This window comes from Cavia porcellus, unplaced genomic scaffold (assembly GCF_034190915.1).
Source record: "Cavia porcellus strain 051 isolate PalLab524CR breed Dunkin Hartley unplaced genomic scaffold, mCavPor4.1 scaffold_11, whole genome shotgun sequence".
Taxonomy (NCBI): Eukaryota; Metazoa; Chordata; class Mammalia; order Rodentia; family Caviidae; genus Cavia; species Cavia porcellus.
This window is the reverse complement of record NW_026947494.1, coordinates 82,749,929-82,771,518: the sequence shown is the minus strand read 5'-3', so window position 1 is coordinate 82,771,518 and position 21,590 is coordinate 82,749,929. Positions and strand designations below refer to the sequence as shown.

Here is a 21,590-nt window from a genome sequence, read left to right as displayed (position 1 = left end):
GCAGTGCCTTCAAGGTCAGGCAGCTCCCGTGTTTGAAAGATGCTCAGAGGGCTTCTGCATGTTTCAGGTAGTCACTGACAACCAGGGGTGGTGATGGACACTTGTAACCCCAGCACTCTGAGAAATTGAGGCAGGAGGATTCACAAGTTTGAGCCCAGCTTAGCCAACTTAGTGACTTAGTAAGAGTGTCTCAAAATAAAACAGGCTGTGCATATAGTTCAGTGTGAAAAACCCTGGGTTCAATTTCCAGTAATGAAAGAAAAGTCATTGATGTTCTGAGAGGGAGTAGAGTCCAGCTAAGGGCACATAGTTGAGGTCCCCTGAACCCTTGGGAACTCAGTTCCCCCAGAGGCCATGGCTTCTTTATGGCAGAATTTGGGTTGATCCAGAAACTGAGCCATTCTCAAGTCTCCTGGTCCCTTTAGCAGAGTTGTGTCTTCTGTTTTGACTTCAGGGACTGTGTGACTTACAGAGGCAGCCCAAGCAGCCCTTTAGAAGCCTGCCCAGAGAATCAGTCACGATTCTGGGTGTTGTTGGTGGCCCTCCTGTGGGATGTGAGCATATCCTTCCTCACTCCCATTTCTCATCCCTCACCTCCCCGAGGGTAGGAGCGCTGCAGTCAGGCTCTAGGGCTGTGCCCAGAGCTGGAGCTGCTGAAGCTAACAGGACCCAGGGGTCAGCTAGTGCAGCCTCCGCATGGCACAGATGTGCAGCCAAAGCAGACAGCAAGGAGGTGGCGAGCCCTGTAAGATGTATTTCTTTCACAAGATGTATTTTTTTTTCCTGAATCGTAAGCCTCTTGACTTATCTGGAAATGAAGAGCTGTGACAAGTAGGAAATGGGGCAGTAGAGTGTAGGGAAGGCTTCGGAGAATCTGGCTCAGATCTGCCATGCAGGAGGAGGCCAGCGTGGTTCTGGAGTGCAGAGCTGTAAACAGTAGCTGCAACCCCTGTTAGCTTGCAGGTAGGACTGAGAGAGCGGTCATGGGCAGAAAAAGGACAGAGAGCCCAATATGTATGGCCTTGACACTTGCTATTGTGTGGGTCCTGCCCTTCATGATAACAGAAACTAAAACTAAAGTGACAATATCACTTTACAGGAGAAACCTTTACCTTGAAAGTAAAGGAAAAATGAAAGGCCTCCAGCTTGAGTAGTGCCTGGAAGGAACACATTGGTGAAGAAGATCAGACTGGCAGAGATCGGTTTTATAGGGTGCTTATAGAAGACAGTCACTCTGTTGGTCACGGGTTTGTAGCTCCAAAGGGGTGGAGCAATTCCTCTCATGAACTGAGCAATGCGGTCTCCACGGCAAGAATTCTCTTGTCTTGAAGGGTAATCCCAGTCGTGTGAGGCTCTGTTGGGATCCAAGGTGACCATAGGTTTAGGGGAATGGGGACTTCTGGGTGTAAGTGTCCTCAGTCTTGATGGGTGATGACATAGAATAGGCAAATTTAGGGCTAATGAATCTTGTTTTGCCAACTTTTAGACACTCCAAAAATGACTAACATGCCTATCTGCAGAGCTGGTAAGGGTTTGACCCAGAGTTTCATAAAATGAAGGTCAAGCTTCGTTCTGTTTTTAGTTATTTATTGGATATTGATAGATCCAAGAGTCATGAATTTTACTAAAAACAAAATGGTTCTAAGTTTCAGTCTATCTTTTTTCAATCACTAATTACATTGGTAATTGGTAATTATTGGTACATTTTAGGAGCCCCCGTCTATCTTAGAAGCAAAAGTAAATCCTACTTTTTAATGACTGACAGGTTAATGGCCAGGAGTTTTTCCTTCATTCCCACAGTGTTCCATGACTACGTCAGCCTTGTCCTGACCAGCTCTTTAGAGCTGGAGCTTATTATGTCATTGGCACTGTTAAGAGGTTTACATGCATTAGTTCAGCTGATCCTTATAGTAGATCATGAGGGATACCCCCCTTTATAGAGAAAGAAATTGAGGCCCAAAGAGCTCAGGAATTTCGTCTCTTCATACCTGCAGCTGGAACCATGTCTAAATTCCATGTACTTTAATGTAATCTCTCTCTCTCTCTCTCTCTCTCTCTCTCTCTCTCTCTCTCTCTCTCTCTCTCTCTCTCCCCTCTCCCTTTGCCTCTGTCTCTATCTCTCTCTGTCTCTCTGTCTCTTTCTGTCTCCCTCTCTCTCTTTCTGTTTCTCTCGTGTCTCCCTTTCTCTGTCTCTCCCTTTGTCTCTCTCTCTGTCTCTTTCTGTCTCTCTCTGTGTTTCTTCCTGTCACTCTCTGTCTGTCTCTGTCTCTTTCTCTCTCTCTTTCTCTCTGTCTGTCTGTCTGTCTGTCTGTCTTTCCCCTTGTCTAGATTAAATCTAGAAGCATTCTGCCACCAAGCCATACTCTCAGTCATTTATTCTATTGTTGCTGTTGATATTATTTTGTAGCACTGGGAACTAAACCCAGCCAGGTCTTTTATACTGGGCTACATCTCCTTAATTTTTTTTCTAATTTAATTTGAGATAGAGTTCTGCCAAGTCACCCAGGTTGGGCTTAAATTTATGATCCTCCTGTCATATCCTTCCAGAGTGTTGAGATTATTGGCTTCTTTTTTAATATTTTATTTTGATACAAGGGCTCACTAACTTGCCCTGTCTGGTCTTAAAGTTTCAATATTTTTCTTACCTCAGTTTCCAAATAGCTGGAATTACAGGCATGTGCCATTATACCTGGCTTGTGATTTCTTGAAGACAAGATCCCTGTTTCTCGCACAGCTCATGCATTCATCAAAAATGTGTTGAATATCTATTATGTACCAGGCCTGTTCTAAATGCAGGGTCTGATGAATAATAGCTTTTAGCCATTTCATGTGAAAATGGGTCAGAAAATTAACAAGGCTATGGGTGGGTGACTGCAGGGAATGAGCCCTAACCTGCACCCTGGACACTGTCCTTCTAACCGCAGCCAGCTATAGGTTGCACAGGGAGCAAATGTCTTCCAAGTGCTTTGTAGCTGCAGAGAGGGAGATGTTTCAAATGCAGCCTGTCCTGGTCCCATGCTGACAGGAGGCCTTTGTCGTCAGTGAGCCAGAAGCACCTGCAGGAGGGCACGCCCTGCCAGAGCCCTAATTGAATCTAGTTGGCACTCTCTAGGAAGTGTGATAATTCCAACTGTCATTTGCCTGGCACTTGAGAGAGGTGCAAAATCCCCATTAGCAATACAAAACCAAAGACATCTCTCTCTGCCAAGCACTGAGGCTGGATGCCAGGAGCCAGGCAGGGACAATGCTGCTTCTCTCCTGCCAGGCTTGCTGTGTGCTGGGCTGGTTGTTGTTTTTCTCTCTGGGGACTCAGGCTCTACCTATTTTGTTCAGACCCCTGGACCCCCCCCTCCCCAGTCCTGACCCTTCATTATATTGAACTTTGGTAAGTGGATAAGGTGGAGGTGGTGGTGGGGAGATAGGGGGACCCAGGAGCCCTGTTGGGCCTTTTAAATTCCTATGTTAAGCAATTTAAATGTAGGCTTTGCATAAGGAGAAAGCAGAAACTCTTCAGGACTAGTCTTTGGGTTTTTGTATAGCTCCCTGAAATTGATGCCACTTCATGATCACTGAAGGGCAAGGTGTGTTTTACAATAATAGCATAACCATAATAACAACAGTGCATTGTATAATGTGTAAGCGCTGGGCACTTCTCTGAGTTCTTCACACTCATCTGTCAGACACATATTGGCCTCCTTTGATACACAGAGACAGTGGACACTTAGACAACTGAAAGGATGGGATAACCACAAAACTAGCATGCTGGGAAGCTTGGGTTTTATTCAAGCAGCTGTCGGTTGGAGTCTCTTCTCTTCAACACCCTTCCCAATAGATAGACTTTTCCCAAAGGCTACGAATTATTTAAGACTTTTAAAGTCACTTTTTATCATTTTAGCAGACAGGATGGAAAATTAATATTTATGTATGTGTTGGGCATTTTGTATACGCTCTTTTATTTGTTATTTTAACCATTTTTCTGATGAGAAAAGAGGTTTTGAATGGTTAATTGACTTGCCTGAGTTCACACAGCCAGTGACTGTGAGAGTTAGAAGTCAGATCCAGATCAATTTGATTTTCTATTACACATCAAAATCCTAGGGTTAGACTCTAGCTTGAAATATCTTTCCTGGATATTATAGAACTCTCACTCTCTCTCAAAAGATCTCTTTTCCCCCCATGCCCACCAAGTGTTTTTCATACTTGTTTTTTTCTTGGTCAGTCTTTTGTCCCAGCTAAAAACACGTGGGAGTTTTGATCTGAAACCTGGGGCTTCTGGAACGGGCAGGAAACGGGTCCCCGTGGTGGGGAACAGAACAGCTTGCTCTGCATGTTGCTTCAGCCTCCTCTGCTCAGTGCATTCCCTGCCCAGCAGACTCTAGGGCCACAGCTGTGCAGAGAGCTGAGCCTGCCAAGCTCCCAGCAAGGGGCTCTGTTCAAAGGCACCGCAGGATCTGACCCTTGGGCTCTCAACTCTTGCTCTCCTGCAGAGACTCTCTGTTCTCATTGACTCCTCCTCCCAGCCCAGCTCTGGCTGAGCCTGTACTCCTGCCCCAGATGCTACTCCAAATGATACGGGGAAATAAATATAACTCCCAACCTGCAAGATGTGAGCTATATTGTGTGTGTCCCAAAATCAAAGACTGAATTCTAAGGAACAGTGAAAGTTAGGTGTAGGAAAACTTTATTGAGAGAAAGAGAGAGATAGCTCTTAAGAGAGACAAGGGGGGACCTGAAAGTGGAATGCCCACAAGCTTACTTCTCAAAGGAGGAAGTTTTATAGAGCAAAATCATGGAGATGGGTACAGTGTGGGACAAACCGTGATCAACCAATACAATTACAAGTATAGCTGCCTAGGTAATGTTGAGCTAGTGGGAAAGTAAGTCACACAGCAAATGGACATGGAAAGAACAAGGACCTTTTCTGGAAAAGATGAGTCAGAAGGTCTTGGTCACCCACCTGGGTGACTGATGTTGATCTAGACTTTATTGGAACAGATCATACCAATGATAGCATATTACTTGTCTTTGGGGAGGCAGTAGGCCTGGCCATTCTGCCTTTAAACTTGTGGCCTCGCCTTCAGCAGATGCCCCTCCAGCCATGGTTCTGCACTGACTCCCTCAAGGGCCTACCCTTCTTGACCATCTCTAATGTTTCTGTCTAACTTAGTTGTCTATAACACTCCCCTCTCTGAAGAGGTACCCTAATTACCATGAGAGGGCAAGGGGCAATGACTGTTCTTGCTACTTCTGGCTGAAAGGGGTCATAATTGTGATCGGCAGTCAGACATATTCCACAGAGGGTTTATCTAAGGGCCCACAACAGACGTCATGTGTTCTCATCTTGCATAGGCAAATAGCTTTGAGTGTGGAGGAGACAGGATCAAAGAAACACTTAAGTATGCATGTGCCAAGTTATAAAATCAACAGACTATCATGAATACAATTAACAAATGTTTCTACCAGCAAAAGCCAGTAATGGCCTCCCACAAAGAGGGTAAGGAGATGGTCTAGGGAATTGCAGAATCTAACATGGAATCAGCCTGTCATTTAATGTTTTGAATGGCCATCAAGATATTAGCAGAAGGTTCAGGAATATACACACAGCATTCAGCTTTTACAACTGCGCAAGTACCCCCTTGTGCTGCTGTGAGAATGTATAATATTATCTGATTTTGGAGGATGACTTGCCTCATTAATTTTACTTCTTCATTCAGGAGAGAAAGACCAGTCGAGATGTTGTTTAAGGCCCGTTGAGTATAGTTAGTCAAAGCCTCGGTGTGTTGGATGACATCCTCTAATCCTAGGGAAGGAATAAAGATAGAAGCCAAATGATCATGCCAGTGAAACACACTTCTAGACCATCGATGCCGTAGATGGGGTAAGTTTGCAGGTTAATCGATATTTTTGACACTCTTGCCTTGTAGCCACACAAGTTCCAGCACCTCTCTATCCATCCAGGGGGTACCCAGGGCCACAAACTGGTTCTACAGGATAAGTGAGTGCCATTCAGGGCTTCTCATCTAATCCCAGGGTGATTAAACTGCTCTGCGATAAGCTAATCTTTGACTTGTAAAATTACAGTATATATACACTGCTTGGGGGTGACCATCCCAAGGATTAGTAGAGTTAGGCCAATGAAAAGAGGAGGGGTTTCTTCACTGCCAACATAGGGGATTTTTCTACTAAGTTGTCCTGTAGTTGGAGTTAATCACATACAATCATCATTAGTATAAACACTATCTGTCCTTTACTGAGTTGTAAAGTCTTTGTCAGAGCTATGAGTTCTGCTAGCTGGGCTCTGGTCCCAGTGGCAAGGGAACAACTTCCAAGGGTCTGATGTGGGGTCACTACTGCATATACTGCCTCTCTTGTCCCATTTTCCATGAAAGAGCTGTCATCACAACAAATCAGGGTGTGTCTAACAAGTCTTCTCTGGCTGTGTATATTGGAGAATTACCTGTTTACAGTCACATTTTTCAGCCTCAGTTTCTTCTTTTTCTGGTAGAAAGGGTTTAAGGAAGAGCATGTCTTTATTTGAATGGCTAGCCTTTCGAGATCAGAGCCTGGTATTTAAGAAATCAGTTATCTGAGAACCAGAGGCTCCTTTTGGAAGAAAGAAGTCCTGCCACATTGTGAGGAGTATATAGAGTGAGATCTTTGTCTAAAGTCAGTTTGGGCGCCTTTGGTACCAGGAGAGCTGGGGCAGTCACAGCTCTAAGGCATGCAGCCCATCCCTTTGTCTACTTTATGTCTAGATATGTACAGGTTGTTGAGCAGGTCCTCAGTCCTGAGTAAGCTCTCCCAAACCCATGCCCCACCTTTTGTCAACATACAGATTGAAACGGTGTCCTGTCAGCAGGCTTACTGTTAGGACACTTATAAGTGCTTGTTTATAAGCTTCTGGAATGCAATTTTGGAATCAGGTTCTCAGGTTAAAATATGGGTATCTGCCCTTTAGGGTTCCTTTATAAACTGATAGAGGGGTTGTATGATCTCACCATTCCCTGGCATCCAAAAGCAACAAAAACCTATAATTCTGAGGTGTTCTCTGAGCTGTTTTCAGATCTTGGGCTGTGGAAAGGAAAGAACTGATTTAACCCTCTTTTTCCAGCCTTCAACTTCCCTTAGATATGATAAGGCCCAAGTATTTTACCTCAAACTTGAAAAGTTGTGCCTTAGACCTAGAGACCTTATAACCTCTGTCTGCTAGAAAATTCAGCAAAGGATGGGTGCTTTGGCTAGAGAGCTCTTCTGAGGGGGAACATAACAGTCTATTATCTATATATTGTAGGACTGTCACTAGAGAAAATTCAGAGCATACCATATAGTGGGAAATCACTGGCTCAAAAAGGTGAAGACAGTCTCTAAACCTGTTAGGAAACACAGTCTAAGTCAATTGAGTGACCTGGTTGCAAGCATTTTTCAAAGACAAAAGGAAGCTGGAATCTGTATGTAAAGGAATACAAAAGAAGGCATCTTTTAAATCTAACACCGAAAAACAACCAGCATCTTCTGGGATCTAAGAAAGGAGAACGTACGGGTTAGGCACCACTGGGTAAATTGGCACTACTGGCAATTTGAGATCCTGTACCAACCTTTACTCCACATTGGGTAACACTCCCGAAGTTGGAGTATTATAATGTGTAAGTAGACTTTGTGCCCTGAAGTAAAATACAGGTGACAGCCTTTTAACATCAAGCCTTAGAGGATATTGTCTTTGGTGAGGAAAAATAGCATTTTTGAGATGTGTTTGTACCAGGGGAGGTCTTCTTTGTTAGTCTACCTATTCTCTTTCAGTTGCCCGTAGTTCAGGATTTATTTTGTCTCCACAAGGGGGAGGCAGCCTGGGTGCATGTATATTATACTATTCAAGCAAGATAAGCTATCTCACCCAGGAGGTGAACTGGACTTTCATTTCAAAAAGGAATGAGTGAAGAGGAAGCCATTCCACCTGCAGGCTAAGGACTGTGAGAAGTGGCAAGTTACCTCCTCTCTAGGGACTCCTTTCATACAGTATGATGGCTGGAAGGCAGGCCAGAGTTGAAAAGAAGGATGGAGAGACACACGCGCCAGTGTCCAGTGACAGGCTCGTCTATTTTCCCTCTGTACTCATGATCACCCAAGGCCCCTCTGTGGAGATGAGAGTGTGGTCAGAGGGAGAAGACAGAGAGCACCCCAGGGCCCTTCAGTCTGGCTGGACTGACTGGCTAGATGGCTTTGGTCCCCGGGAAGCTCAGGGGACAATCTGACTTCCAGTGGTCAATTTTGCATCAGTGCATGGCTCAGGGGTCTCTTGTCATGATGACTCTAATCAGGTTCCCTCCAAAGATGGCCTGGCTTTCTGCAGTGGTAGCAGGTGAGTTTAGTTGTCACGTTTTCTTGGAGGACTGGGAATCAGACCCACTCTCTTACTTTTAAATCTGCAACCAAGGAAGCTGTTTTCTTGGTCTCTTTGTTTTCTCCCCTCGGCCTCTTCTCAGTCTTGGTTATAAAATACTGAGGAGATGATGCTCACTAAAGTATCAAGTGAGCTAGTTGGAGCAAAAGCCATCTTTTGTAGCTTTTCCTAACATCTGAGACGAAACTTGACTTTAAGAATAATCTGTCTTCCTATCAGGAGCCAGGGATATGTGTTTGATCAGTGCCTCTTATAAATGATCTATAATTGAAAATAATTGAAGGACTTAGTTCTCCATCTTCAGGACATGTCTGAAAACTCCCCCTATTCCAGTCTCCCATCTGGTTGGTGGCCAGTAGGGTAGGGCTCTTGTGTAGGGACTGCTTGGGTTCCAGCAGGAACCGGCTGTTCCCCTGGCTGTCTCTTCTGGCCCTCTAAAAGTAACAGTGTGATATTCATCTCCAAATGCAATGGCAGCTTGTATGCTGCTTGTCTCTCATTAGAAGTCAATGTTTAAGAGTAGTATTACATCTGTCTACCTCATAAATCTAAGTCCCCTAAAGCCCTCAGTGTACTTATCAGTGTCATCTGAAAACTTTTCCAGATCTCGTTTGATCTGTTTGAGGTCACTGAGAGAAAAGTACACATGGCCTTGAAGAGTTTGACGAATAGTCTGCAGAGGATTCAGTTATGGCAGGCTTGGGAGCCTCACCCTTAGGGTCCAAAGGGCAACTGGGGAGAACCTGGGCTCAGGAATAATGAAGGAGGCTTTGATTAAGGTTGTCTTGGAAACCTCTCCTCAGACTCCAAAGGACAGTGAAAGGGAACCTCAGGGTCAGTGATGGCAGGTGCATCTGAGTGTGCCTTAGGAGCCAGAAGCATCTGGTTTCCGTATGGCTTACATTTACATTTTGAGTGCAAGTAAGGGTTCTTTCTTAATGCAAAGAACATCTGAACATAAGATAGTTCTGATCATTTTCCCTCTGTCTTACAGTACAATTCTAGTTGTGAAATAGTACCATAATAATACTCAGCATTCATTTTGTCTCTAGGCAGGCCATGCTCAGCTGCAGAAAATTATTAAACAGCTTTCTCAGTATGGGAAGGTCAAACAACTCTAGTGCTGAAGAATACATTCCCAAGGAGTAAGAGAATTCAATCTTGAATTTCTCATCTGTAACACAAAAAAATAGATATCCTTTTTAATCCCTGCTTGGTTTCTATATCCTCACAGGGCTGAGGTGACCCTTCCAGAGTAGGTGGCTGCTACCTGTGAGAGTGAGCAGAAGATAGCTTAGGTCAGGCTGGCCACACTTCCTGACTCACACCCCATCTTCCCCAGAAACTCACTCTCCTAATTCCAACATGTGTTTCTCAAAGCACAAGCTACTTTCAGTTCTAGCTAGATGTGCTCACCCATGCCCGTAATCCCAGCACTTAGGAGGCTGAGGCATTAGGGTCACCATGATATGAAAGCCACTCTGGGCTACGTAAGTAAGTTCAAGAGCAGCCTGAGCCGCATGGTGAAACTGTCTGAAAAACAAAATAAAATGGAACAAAACAAAACAAAAACACAATACAGCTGATTCCAGCTATAATAGTCATGTGTAAAAAGGAAGTGTTGTTAGTAAAATTAAGCCAAAAACCAAGCGACCTGAACCAATGCTTTCCAATTTTTTTGAAAGAGATTGACAAAAAAAAAAAAAAAAAAAAATCAGAGGGCAAGTAGGAAGTGGTTGGAGCACTCTCAGCCTTCACCAGCAATCACTTCTAGAAATATAGTCAAGTAATGGATCCGAAAAATCCTGCCCTGGGCACTAGCAAGTCTCCAAGACATTTGTGTTGTCTACCTAACCACAGTGTCAATCTTTCTTAACAGTAAGACAAAGGTAAGTTTTACTTAAAATCCCTTCTAAAATTTCTGTGTCTCTTTAGCTTCTACACACTTATGAAATTCACAGGTTAAAACCTATACTGACCAGTCAGCAACCGCAGTTTACACATTAGCAAAAGTATTTCCCTCCCCTACCACACAAATGAGAGAATCAGGCCTAGGAGGAGAGAAAGCCAGGAGGTTGGGGATTTGCCCTTAAACTAAATTATATATATTTGGTTTTGGGGGGGGGGTCCCTTAAATATTGCTTGAGGAAACAGCTCCTTTTGGTGTCATCCAGAAGTCAGTTCTTTGCACAGAATCTCAGGTTCAGCTTCCCTAGGAGACTGTTGCCTGGGACACTGAAGTGGGGACATCTCTTTCATGTGTGTTCTCCTAGAAGGGCAATATTCCACAGTCTCGTCTGACCGAGAGACATCTAAGATGACTTCCGGTATTTGGCTCAATTTAAAGGTTCTTAATTGTTGGATAGGAGGGGAAGGTCGAGGCAGTTCAGTGTTCCTCCCTCTCTGATCTTTAGCAGAAACATGCCTCCAAAAAAGGAAAGTAAAACGTGACAGGAAAGTATCAGAAATAAGATCAGAAGATGGAAGTTTTATTGAGACGATTTTCCCATGAATCATTATCTAAAACCTTGAAAGAGAAGAATGGGGAATCTTAAGAGCCAAGATTGCCCCTCAATAGTAGAAGATCTGACCAGAAAGGAAACTGAGAGAGGACAGGTTCAATATCCCTCTCCCAGAATGTAGGGGAGGGATCGAGTTAGGCTGTCCCAATGGAAACTGTCCCCCAAGTCTTAAGAATGGCTGCCAGCCTATCACCTTTTAACTGGCAGTTGGAGTCCTGTGATTTATTAATAGGCATGTGTATTTTCTTAAATATATACTAATTTCATTTTTTAAAATTCACATTTTAATTGGTATAAAAGTCCACTAGGGGACGCTCTAACATTACTTTTCCTTAGGGCTGTTGTCTAAGATAAAACCACACTAGTCCATCAGGTCCAGCAGGTCAAGCAGGCAGCACCAATAAATTCAGCAACTAGTAAGTACAAATGCAGTACGGTGCGAAACAGGAGTGTAACTCCATGTCTACAAAACTGAAGTGTCCCCCCAAAGAAACATCATAATCGTCCCATGTCCTCAATTTAAATGCATCATCTTTCTAAACAAGAACTATGTGTAAAAAGTCCAGGCATAAAAATTCAAGGCGTGAGCCACTGACAAACAAGAATGACAATTTTTCATTATCTAAACAAGTCACAATCCAGAATCCATGAAACAAAAGCGAACTCTTACTTCCTTTCAGTTATCTTAAAATAGAACTCCTAACCTGTTAGATGGCAGATGCATCAAGTCTGTGTGCCCCAAAATCAAAGAATGAATTCTAAGGAACAACGGAAGTTAAAAGTAAGAAAACTGTGTTGAGACAGATAGCTCCTGAGAGACAAGAGGGGACCAAAAGTGGGTGGCCACAAGCCCATTTGTCTACTTTTATAGAGCTAAATCATGAGGTGGGTGCAACACGGGACAACACCATGATCAACCCGTAAGATAACAAGTATAACCACCTAGGTTTTGTTGATCCAATGGGGAAGCAACTCACATAGCAACTGTACACGGAAAGAACAAAGACCTTTCCTGAAAAAGATGAGTCGGAAGGTCCTAGTGACCCACCTGAGTGACTGATACCTAGCTAGACTTTATTGGACCAGATGATACCAATTACAGCATATTGCTTATCCTTGAGGAGGCACAAAGGCCTGGTCATTCTGGCTTTATCTGGAGGTCTGGCCTTCAACAGATGCCCTCCAGCCACAGTTGTAATGTGTTCTCATTTTCTGCACTGACTTCCTTTAGGGCCTAGCCCTGTCTCACTGCCTATAGTATTTTTGCTTAACTTAGCTGTCTATGACAAGGCAAAGTGAACAACTAGTCACCATTTCTCTCCTTATTTACCCAAGCCCAAATTCATAAATTCCCATCATCTTAAGACTGAGCCTCTGTTTACGTGTACGTGGGCAGTCGCACACGGCCCCGAGCATACTTGGGAGTTTTCTTGGCGATGTGCTGAGCAAGCTACACCCTGTGTGCTGTCTGAGGCACACGCCCAAGCTGAGACTTCAGGGGCTTTGCCCTTTAGAAGGATGACTTGGTGTAACAGCAGATTCCATAGGCCCAGGAGCCAGGGACCTCACGTCCCTGGCCCTGGTCAGTCCTGTCTGCACGAGCTCAGGATCTTGCTGCGAGGTCCCACCGTTGATGCTGTCGAGAAACTACCCATGAAGTCAGAAATGAGACAAAACAGAGGTGGGTACCCACTAGTTTTTCTGAGATGACTATGGGCAGAATTTAGGAGAGTAAAGGATTTAAAATATCTAGAAGGAGCAAGCAGACTGGCTCAGCCTCTCCTCCAATGTGCTGTGGCACTGCACACTGCGTAAGCTTCCCCTTGCTGTCCTCAGGATTTGGTTTTATCCTTGCACCTCTTTTTCTAGCTTCTGACATGAATTCTTTCTCCACTCTCTCTTACAACTTTTTTTCAGAGTTAAGTTTCCCCTGATCTTTGGCCTCTTGTGCTGTTTCCTTGTCACCTCCAGCCTCTCAATCTTCCTTGTGCTTCTTGCTTCTGACCCTTTTTTCTGGTGGCAGCTCCCACCTCAGAGAATGCTCAGGGAAGGGACTTGCAGGGACCAGAAGGGGTGGACAGCTGGAGGCTCCCTTTCCTTCTCTCCACATCCTCCCCGGCTCATTCCTCACTCCTGCAGAAGGGGAAATGCAACCAGAGAGGCATGCCTGTCCTCAGGGCACAGGGTAGTGTCATTAGAATAAGCAAGAACTTTGAAAATGGCAGTTTCTGGGGCTCAGGCTTCAGAGCCTCTCCTTGGGGTGGTAGTCAGTGTGGTTCTAGGAGTCAGCCTGCCTGCAGGTCCCCAGACCCTGCAACGTTGAGGCAGGGCTGAGTGTGATAGGAGAGAGCAAGGGTCCAGTTGGGGGGTGGCCTTGGTTAGGGCCTGGGGAAGCAGAGAGGGATTGAGGAGATCTGTGCATGGAACTGGAGGCTGCTGTTAGAAGAAAATGATGGGAGCGTGGAAGGTTTATGGGAAGCAGGAGACTTTCTGGGAGCTCCTGGAGTGGCCTAGGCTAAGGCACCGAGGTGTCATACGGTATCCTGGTATCCTTTCGTGTCCTTTCTCCGGGGATTCTCTGGGAATGTGGGGCGTGTCCACAGCTCAGTGCTCCCTGGAGGTGCTTGCAGTTCCCTCACCCCCAACTCTGCAGGGTTCCTTAGTCCTGTCACCTTGATGTTCTTTCTCTTTGGGATGTTGTTCTAGCTGTTAGATCACAATAGGAACAGACCTGGCCAGCCAGCTGACATAACAGTGACAGCCTTACTGAGGTTTAGCTGGCGAGGTGTTTTCCCCAGTGAGACAAAGCTGTCTGCACATTTCTCTCTGTTCATCCTCCAGACTTAGGGGAGGTGGAGGATTACTCTCTCCGGTGTTCAGACAGAGAGTTCCCGAGACCCATACCCCTAGAGCACCTTCACAGGAGATCTTACCAGGGGTAGGAGAGAGTGGAGACCAGACCTACCTTTGTTCTGGAGCCGTGCCCCAGCTGCCCACCCTCCACCAGACCTCCTTCAGGCTTCCCTTTGTTCCTTCCTGTGGTGCTTTCAGGGAGGAGGGCCACTGGGGGAACTGGGCAGCAGGGCCTGCCTGGGGCCTGGCTCCTGGCTGAGTCTTCCATGGAAGTGCAGAGGGCCACCTCCCAGGAGGTTAGCCTTCCTGCCGTCTCCCTTCACAGGTGTGGATGGACGCGGGCACCCAGATCTTCTTCTCCTTCGCCATCTGCCTGGGCTGCCTCACAGCCCTGGGCAGCTACAACAAGTACCACAATAACTGCTACAGGTGACTGGGGAGCGGGTTCTGATCCACGCCAGCTCACACGTTTGCCATGGTTACACCCCTACTTCCCCGCCAAGGTGCTCTTGGGAGCTGCACGGAGTCAGCTGCAGGCTGGGCAGAGGGGCTGCTTCTGGGAGGGCGGGAAAAGGCTGTCATCTGAGGAGGGACCTGCTGCCCTGGCCAATGCAGAGATTAACAGGTGGAGGAGCACTAGGTGAGAAGCAGCAGCTTCATGGCTGCTGGGGAAGCCTCAGTTGTGCCTGCTCTGTAAACCTGCCCCAGCAAACACTGACTCCTTGTTAACTTTCACCTCGTCTGGGTGTGGTTCCCAGAGGCCCTCCCCTCCTGCCCCGTCCCTTCCCCAGGGTTCCTTTCTGCCTTGGTGATTCCTTCTTAGAGAGGTGAAGCCAAAGCTAATTCGCTGAAATACATATGAAAAAAACCTATTGGGCATTTCAAATTTCAGATTTAGTTGTTTGGGATTATCCATGTCATGCTAGAAAGAATTCATGTGACAGCAGTAGCATCTCCAGAAGTGTGGGAGCACCGTGTGTGTGTGTGTGTGTGTGTGTGTGTGTGTGCCCGCGTGTGTGCCTGCGTTAGGGGGTGGCTCTTAGGCATCCTTCTTTTAGGATCATTGTGATTCATTTCATGTCTGACCAAGCCAGTGGTGGGGAGGTGGAGCAGAGCCAGTGCTTAGAAGCCGCCTGGATTTAACAGGGAGCCCTGAAACCTCTGTGAGGGCTCAGCGAGTGGCTGCTAGAGAAGCTGTGTGAGCCTTTTGCCTCCTCCTCCCCATCCGCCCCCTGCAGGGACTGCCTTGCCCTCTGCCTCCTCAACAGTGGCACCAGCTTCATGGCCGGCTTTGCTATCTTCTCCATCCTGGGCTTCATGGCCCAGGAACAGGGTGTGCCCATTTCTGAGGTCGCCGAGTCAGGTGAGTGCCACTGGGAGGTGCCCACAAGTTCTTTGTGATAGGGATCCAGAAATGACAATCAAAATTTTCAGATTTTGGATCATGTTTGAGTTTCAGATTGGGAAGCTCAGCTGACAGGTTGTGTATATATTCCCAAGTCCAAAAAACTCCAAAATCTGTAACACTTCTGGTCCCATTTTGGATGAGGGATAAGTCATGCATGGTGTGAAGCATTTTGCCATGTGATGCACGCCCATGGGGTGGGTGATAGCACTGTCCCTGCTGCCCCAGGGTGGGAGCTGAGACTTGGGGAAGGAGAAGACCGCCCACTGATACTCTGTATCTTTCAGTGAAAACTTCCCAGACAAAATCAGGCTCTGGCCTGTGAACTTTCTGCTGCCCCACAAGGGACTGAGAGGCCATTTGACAGGATGCATGCCAGTGGCATTCTAACAGTAATGCCAGGTCCCTTGCTGGAGGGTGAGGGGTAATACACCGGGCCCAGGCCAAATCGCATCCCTGAGGTACTGTCTTTGGAACCACCTACTTTGTAAATGCAGCAAAGTGGCTGCCTCAGCCGTGGCATGTTCCAGTTCCTTCTTGCTTCATAGCAGGTCAACTTCATAGGTTTATCTGGCCCACTGGCTCCTGCACTCTTTCTAAGTTTGACGCCTCTGGCTTGGGGCAACAGAGAGAGCTCTTTTAGGAAAAAACCCTTTTTATTTAGGGCCCCTATGTTCTGTCTTGCCAGTGAGCATACAATGGCTTGATGCCTTGGGAATCTGGGGACCAGGCAGAACTTTGGATGTCTTGGCATGAGTCAGGATGGTGGAGGTGATGGTGACTTTGGGGTGAAGTTTTCCTTCTGGATCTTTTATTCCATGGCCCCATACCGGAAGCCTTGGGGTGGCAGAAGCCCGGGACTGCCTCAGCATGGAGCTGTATCCCTCTACTCCATCTTAGGCCCTGGCCTGGCTTTCATCGCCTACCCCCGGGCTGTGGTAATGCTTCCCTTCTCTCCTCTGTGGGCCTGCTGCTTCTTCTTCATGGTCATTCTCCTGGGACTTGATAGCCAGGTATCAAGAGGTAGCCTCTCTGACTGAGAGAGGCCGTGGGTGTATGGGCTGGGGAAGGGTGCACAAAAGGCATGAGGTGAGCTGTCTGCCCCAAGGCAGCCTAAAATGTTTGGGGGCTGGGACAATCCTTGGGGGATCTGGAGGAGCTTGCAGTGAAGTCCAGACTAACCTCTGGGCTGGAGTCAGGGGGGCTGGCAGGGCTGACTCCGGGGTCCAGGAGCAGAGCTGGTTGATTAAGTATGCCACGGCAGCTTTCTTCTCTTCAACCCTTTCACCCTCTCATCCAGTTTGTGTGTGTAGAAAGCCTGGTCACAGCGCTGGTGGACATGTACCCCCAGAAGTTCCGGAGGAAGCACCGGAGAGAGATCCTCATCCTTGTGGTGGCCGTCGTCTGCTTCCTTTTGGGGCTAGTCATGCTCACAGAGGTGAGGGTCTGGGGGGCTGGGAGGGCACCCCATGAGGAAGAGGAGCAGCAAGGTAGTCAAGGCAGCTGCCTCCTAGCCACTGGGACCCCCCTCTTTGACCCCACAGAAAGGTGAGGGGGAATTTGGCTCCATGATAAGCAGAGACAGAAAGCATTGGGAAAAGCTGCCTCTCCAGCAAGCCCCCATGCTTCCTTAGGCAGCAGGACCAAGGTCAGTTTCACAGGGGAAAAGGAGCCCTGGGGACAGACACCTGTGTTATGTCTCAGGGGAGGAGCCGGGTGGTAGAGCTCAGTGTTTTGACAACACCAATGACAGCTCCATTTTTCTTGGACAAGTGCACTCGGTACCTTGGCTTCTGAATCCTTAAGTGCTATTAGGAACATTCCAAAAATAGCTCTCTTTTCATTCATCTTTTGTCTGAGAGCAATAATACAACAGTTATTTTCCATATTTGCCTACTGTTTTTATGGCTTATAAACACATTCTCCTTTAGCAGCTGTGATTTCACCAAGGCTGTTGTGGGCCCCAAAGCTCTGAGCCTGTGGGGCACAGAAGTAAGTCTGTCTGTCTCCTTTGGATAATCTCCCTTGTGCAGGGCGGCATGTACGTGTTCCAGATCTTTGACTACTACGCAGCCAGTGGCATGTGTCTCCTGTTTGTGGCCATCTTTGAGTCCCTCTGTGTGGCTTGGGTTTACGGTGAGTGTCTATTCCCCAGATCCCTGCCTAAGTATCTCCTCCACTTTAGTGCCTTTCAGCAACATCTGCTGCCCACACCCACATTTTCCTGGACTCTGCCCTATCCAACCCCAGACAACTCAAACCCCCAAGTGGCTAGTGCTGGAAGGGCCCTCCAGAAGTTGCCTTGAATCCTACCTGCAGAAGGAACTCCCGGTCCCCTTCAGGCAAGCTTCATTCAATATTCAATCCTTATCAAAACTTGGCTGCTGTGAGCAACCTTGAAAATCAGGTTGTGATCATCTCTCCCTAAACCAAGTTCTACCGCTACTGTTTATGCTATGAACCCTAGGGAAGAGGACTCCAGCAGTGCTTTGAAAAGACAACCATGATATCTTCCATTTAGGTCTATGCCCACCTAATCTGTATGGCCCCTTCCTAACCCTGAAAGACATTCTTTCTCCCCTTTCTCCCACCCTTTTCTGTGGCAGGAGCTGGACGCTTCTATGACAATATTGAAGATATGATTGGGTACAAGCCATGGCCTCTTATCAAATTCTGCTGGCTCTTTTTCACACCAGCTGTGTGCATGGTAAGGAAATCCTCAAGGGATGATGGGAAGGATTGAGGGTGGTAGCAGGGGTAGGGGTAGCAGTCATTAGCTCCAGAGTTGAGTTCTCCCTAGAATTTGAAAATCATCTTAGACTTTCATTCTTCCTCCCATTGAAGCCTACAAATCCACAGCAAGTTAGATTCTTCCTTCCCATTTCACAGAGGAATAAACAGATCTAACTCTGTCAGACAGCTTGACCAGGAACCCATTGTCATCTAATGTCATAGGCAGGACATAGGGTTGAGGGGCTCAGAATAACATTAAAAACCACAGGCACCATGATAGCAGCAGTTCTCGAGGGCCTACTCCATGCCTGGCACAGGTACTTTATTTGCATGTATGAATCTGTTGCTTCCTCACAAGAACTCAGTAAGGCAAGAATCACAACGGCATGATTTTGCAGAGGAAACTGAAGCTAAGAGGTAAAGCACCTTACCAAGTGACAGAGGTGTAGAAGGCCAGTACTCACACCCAGGCAACCCAGCACCTTAAAGTTCCCAGGCATATCTCCCTGTTTAACCAAGAGCCAGCCAGCAGCAGAGCATCTGGGACACAGGGACCCTGAGTAACAGGGCATGGGTCCTGAAAGCACGTGTTGTGGAACCTGGTGAGTGGGTTCTGAGCACAATGTGGTATAGTTTGGAGGCTAACTGGGAGCACACAAGGGCAGACCATTGGGTGGGGTGCTGAGAACCCAGGCCCCTCCCTCTGTGCCCCCAACTTCTTTCTTTTCCACTATTACCCCAGGCCACCTTCTTGTTCGCCTTGATCAAGTATACACCACTGACCTACAACAAGAAGTACACATATCCATGGTGGGGTGATGCCCTGGGCTGGCTCCTGGCTCTGTCCTCCATGGCCTGCATTCCCGCCTGGAGCATCTACAAATTTTTCAGCCTCAAAGGCCCCCTCAGAGAGGTAGGAAGGATCTCCCTAGAGGGATGGGAGCCTCTCTGGATGGGGTAAGCTTATGGAAGACAGGTGGGTGGCCTGCCAGGGTGGGAGATGCTGCTCAGAGGGGCCAGGGAGTTGGCATAGGTGTCAGAGGGATACAGCGTGAGCTTAGAAGTTTCAGGAAGAGACTGGTAATGGCAAGACCCAGGCTCTGCTTACAGGGCTGGCATCCTGGGTCTGTGGGGTATGTGAGGAGGCAGGCAGATGTTGGTGCTGAGGGACACTCTCATCTGCCACATGACAGCCATGGTCACTGTTCTTGCAGAGAGTTCGCCAGCTCTTGTGCCCGGCTGAGGATCTGCCCCAGAGGAACCAAGCAGGACCCACCGCTGCCACACCCAGGACATCTCTTCTGCGACTCACAGAACTGGAGTCAAACTGCTAAGGGTGGAACTTCACATGGAGCCTGTGGGCCTGGCTGGGGGACATCTGTATGCCAGCAGGCAGAAGGCCCACTGTGCCCCTCTGTTCTCACCCTGGGCAGACAACACAAAGGGCATCCTTTGGAATGCACCTTTGGAGCAGGGTGCCTTTCAGCCCCACTTCTTTGTTCCACCCCATCTGTTAAAACAGACGAGAGATGCCAGTGTCCAGAGTACCTCTTGAGCCAGCTCGGGAAGCCCAGTGGGGGTAGTAGGGGTGAGAGCAACTGGCCTCCGCCTTTTCCCTGCATTCCATTAAATCCATCTTCTTCCCTGAATGCTTGCATCCAGTCTGTTTTCTGGCCTCAGCCTGTGCCTTGGCTGCCTCCCCCTGTGCAGCTGTGGCTGGGGAACCAGCTCCCTCCTGTCTTGCTTGCAGTCACTGAGGTCTCTTCTTTGACACTGTAGCAGAGCTGACTGCTGTGGTGAGAGGGTGACGGCAAGGGGCATGGATCCCAGGAGGCGTCTCGTGTTTTCTACCTGTGCACAGTGGGATAAGAAAGGAGATAGGAGGGGGAGGAGACCAGGACCCTACCTGAGAAAGGGGGAGGATGCTCTTTCCCAGGCTGTGCCCTTGCCTACTCTGTGTCAGCAGGCCCGCCCAGCCTGGCACAGTGGGGTGCGGGAGGGCACAAGCCAGCTGATGACATGGCCTCCAGGTAGGTGTGGGAGCCTAGACTGAGCCAGCAGAGTGACCTGCTCCCCCAGGACTGCTTCCCTTAAGTTTGAAAGAGGCTTCAAACTGAATGCTGCCATCACCAACTGTCCACACAAGGTGGGTGGCACTGCCATGACCGCAGCTCCACCATCAGAGCTGGAGCTTCTTAAGATGGGTTAGGCTAAAGAGGAGACAGTTGAAGGCAGAAGCCCACAGGAGTTCCTGCACCCTCTCTTCCCCCAGGACCCATGGGGCACTGCTGCAGTCAACCCCTTCCCCAGCCCACGAGCACCCATGCCACTTTCCCTCCCAGCCCATGACACCAGGCCTGGCAGCCTTTCCCTGGAGGGCAGAGAGGTCTCTGGTGGCATTGCGTCCGTATGTGGAAGTGGTTGAGTGCTCCTCCGTGTGACCTTCCTGCCCCTTCATCAGTAGACTCTGCTGCTGCCATCTGGAGTCACGTCCCATGACTCTCAGAGCTGCCATCAAGGGTACAGAGGGTCCTCTGCATGGTTTTCTCAGCTTTTTTTTTTTTTTTTTTTTCTCTTTCTGTGTCAGTTTGTGAGGAAATGTACAGCAACCTCTGTCAGGCTTCAAGTTTTGGTTTCCTGTTGTTGGAAAAGTTTATAAACATCACCAACCGCACCCCCTGACACCCACACACCACGAGTTGGCCTTCCTGGACAGTGCACCAGGCTCAGCAACAGTTCTTAAGAGACGTAAATCGGTTGGCGATGCTCCTGAAGCTGGAGCCAACACACACCTGGCCTCTCCATCTGTGCCATGTTGTTTCCAGAACACCGCCCTGCAGAGCCCTCTGATGCTGTCCCCACTGGGTATCAGATAGGATTTCTTAAACAAAGGTGGCAACTGCTTTGAAAGATAAAAGCACAGAGCTGAGAGGACAGGCAGGAAGGAGCCTGATAGTGGAGTCCAGGTGGTCTGGGAAAGCCAGCTGAGCATCCAGCCTTCTGATCAAAGCTCTGAGAATCTTCTGAGTCTGGGAAGGTACAGAGCTGTTGTATTAGAATTTGACTCCTTTGTAGGAAACTCGCAAATGGTGGCCTATGCAGTGTAAAAATCATCCATTGGCCAAGAAATGGAACTGGTTCTGGTCTTGATTTATAGCTAATTTGCTATATGTCCTTTTGGAAACTCCCTGTGATTCCCACTTGTTTTCCAGATGATACTGTGCCTTGGCCTACATGGGTCTGTTGTGGGGCTCAGTGAGAGCCCTTTCAGTCTCTTGGTGCCAGTTAGTGTGAAACCCTTAAGCCAGTGAGGGAAATGAATGAGGCAGAGATGTTCTGACCATCCAGGAAGGGCGGGCAGTTGGAGATGGACCCTCGTGCCGGGGTAAGCGTTGGCCCAGGGAGTAGAAGAGGCAGGGCTGTCGATGGAGAGGCGCTGCTTCAGTCCCATCTACGCTTCCTGCACAGGAGGGTAGAGTCTGATTTATGTTGTTCCTGGAGGAAGACAGCAGGCAGGGCAGGAAAGGGAATCCTCCCTGTCCAGAGGCCACACCGGTTAGAGAAGGAGGGCCGTGGAAAGGGCCGTGGAGCAGGTGAGAGCTGAGCGCAGAGAGCAGAAGCACAGGCAATGGGACAATTTCTGAACTGCAGTCTTGGGAAGCACTTAGGAGGCACTGAG

At 47.9% G+C, this 21,590-nt stretch overlaps 1 protein-coding gene across 4 annotated transcripts in view; it reads left to right on the top strand.

The window, feature by feature from the left end:
* Slc6a13 (solute carrier family 6 member 13) overlaps positions 1-19,560 on the top strand; it is a 37,516-nt gene extending 17,956 nt beyond the window's left edge. For 3 of the 4 annotated variants that reach the window (XM_003461776.4, XM_063258567.1, XM_063258566.1), the window contains 8 exons: positions 14,099-14,202; positions 15,012-15,136; positions 16,079-16,191; positions 16,479-16,616; positions 17,212-17,314; positions 17,785-17,885; positions 18,654-18,824; positions 19,126-19,560. In XM_003461776.4, the coding sequence (XP_003461824.2) occupies positions 14,099-14,202; positions 15,012-15,136; positions 16,079-16,191; positions 16,479-16,616; positions 17,212-17,314; positions 17,785-17,885; positions 18,654-18,824; positions 19,126-19,245 (975 nt within the window). In that variant the 3' untranslated portion in view covers positions 19,246-19,560. The remainder of the gene's footprint in view (positions 1-14,098; positions 14,203-15,011; positions 15,137-16,078; positions 16,192-16,478; positions 16,617-17,211; positions 17,315-17,784; positions 17,886-18,653; positions 18,825-19,125) is intronic. The other variant, XM_013156565.2, reaches the window with a different exon arrangement.
* The last annotated feature ends 2,030 nt before the right edge of the window (positions 19,561-21,590 follow it).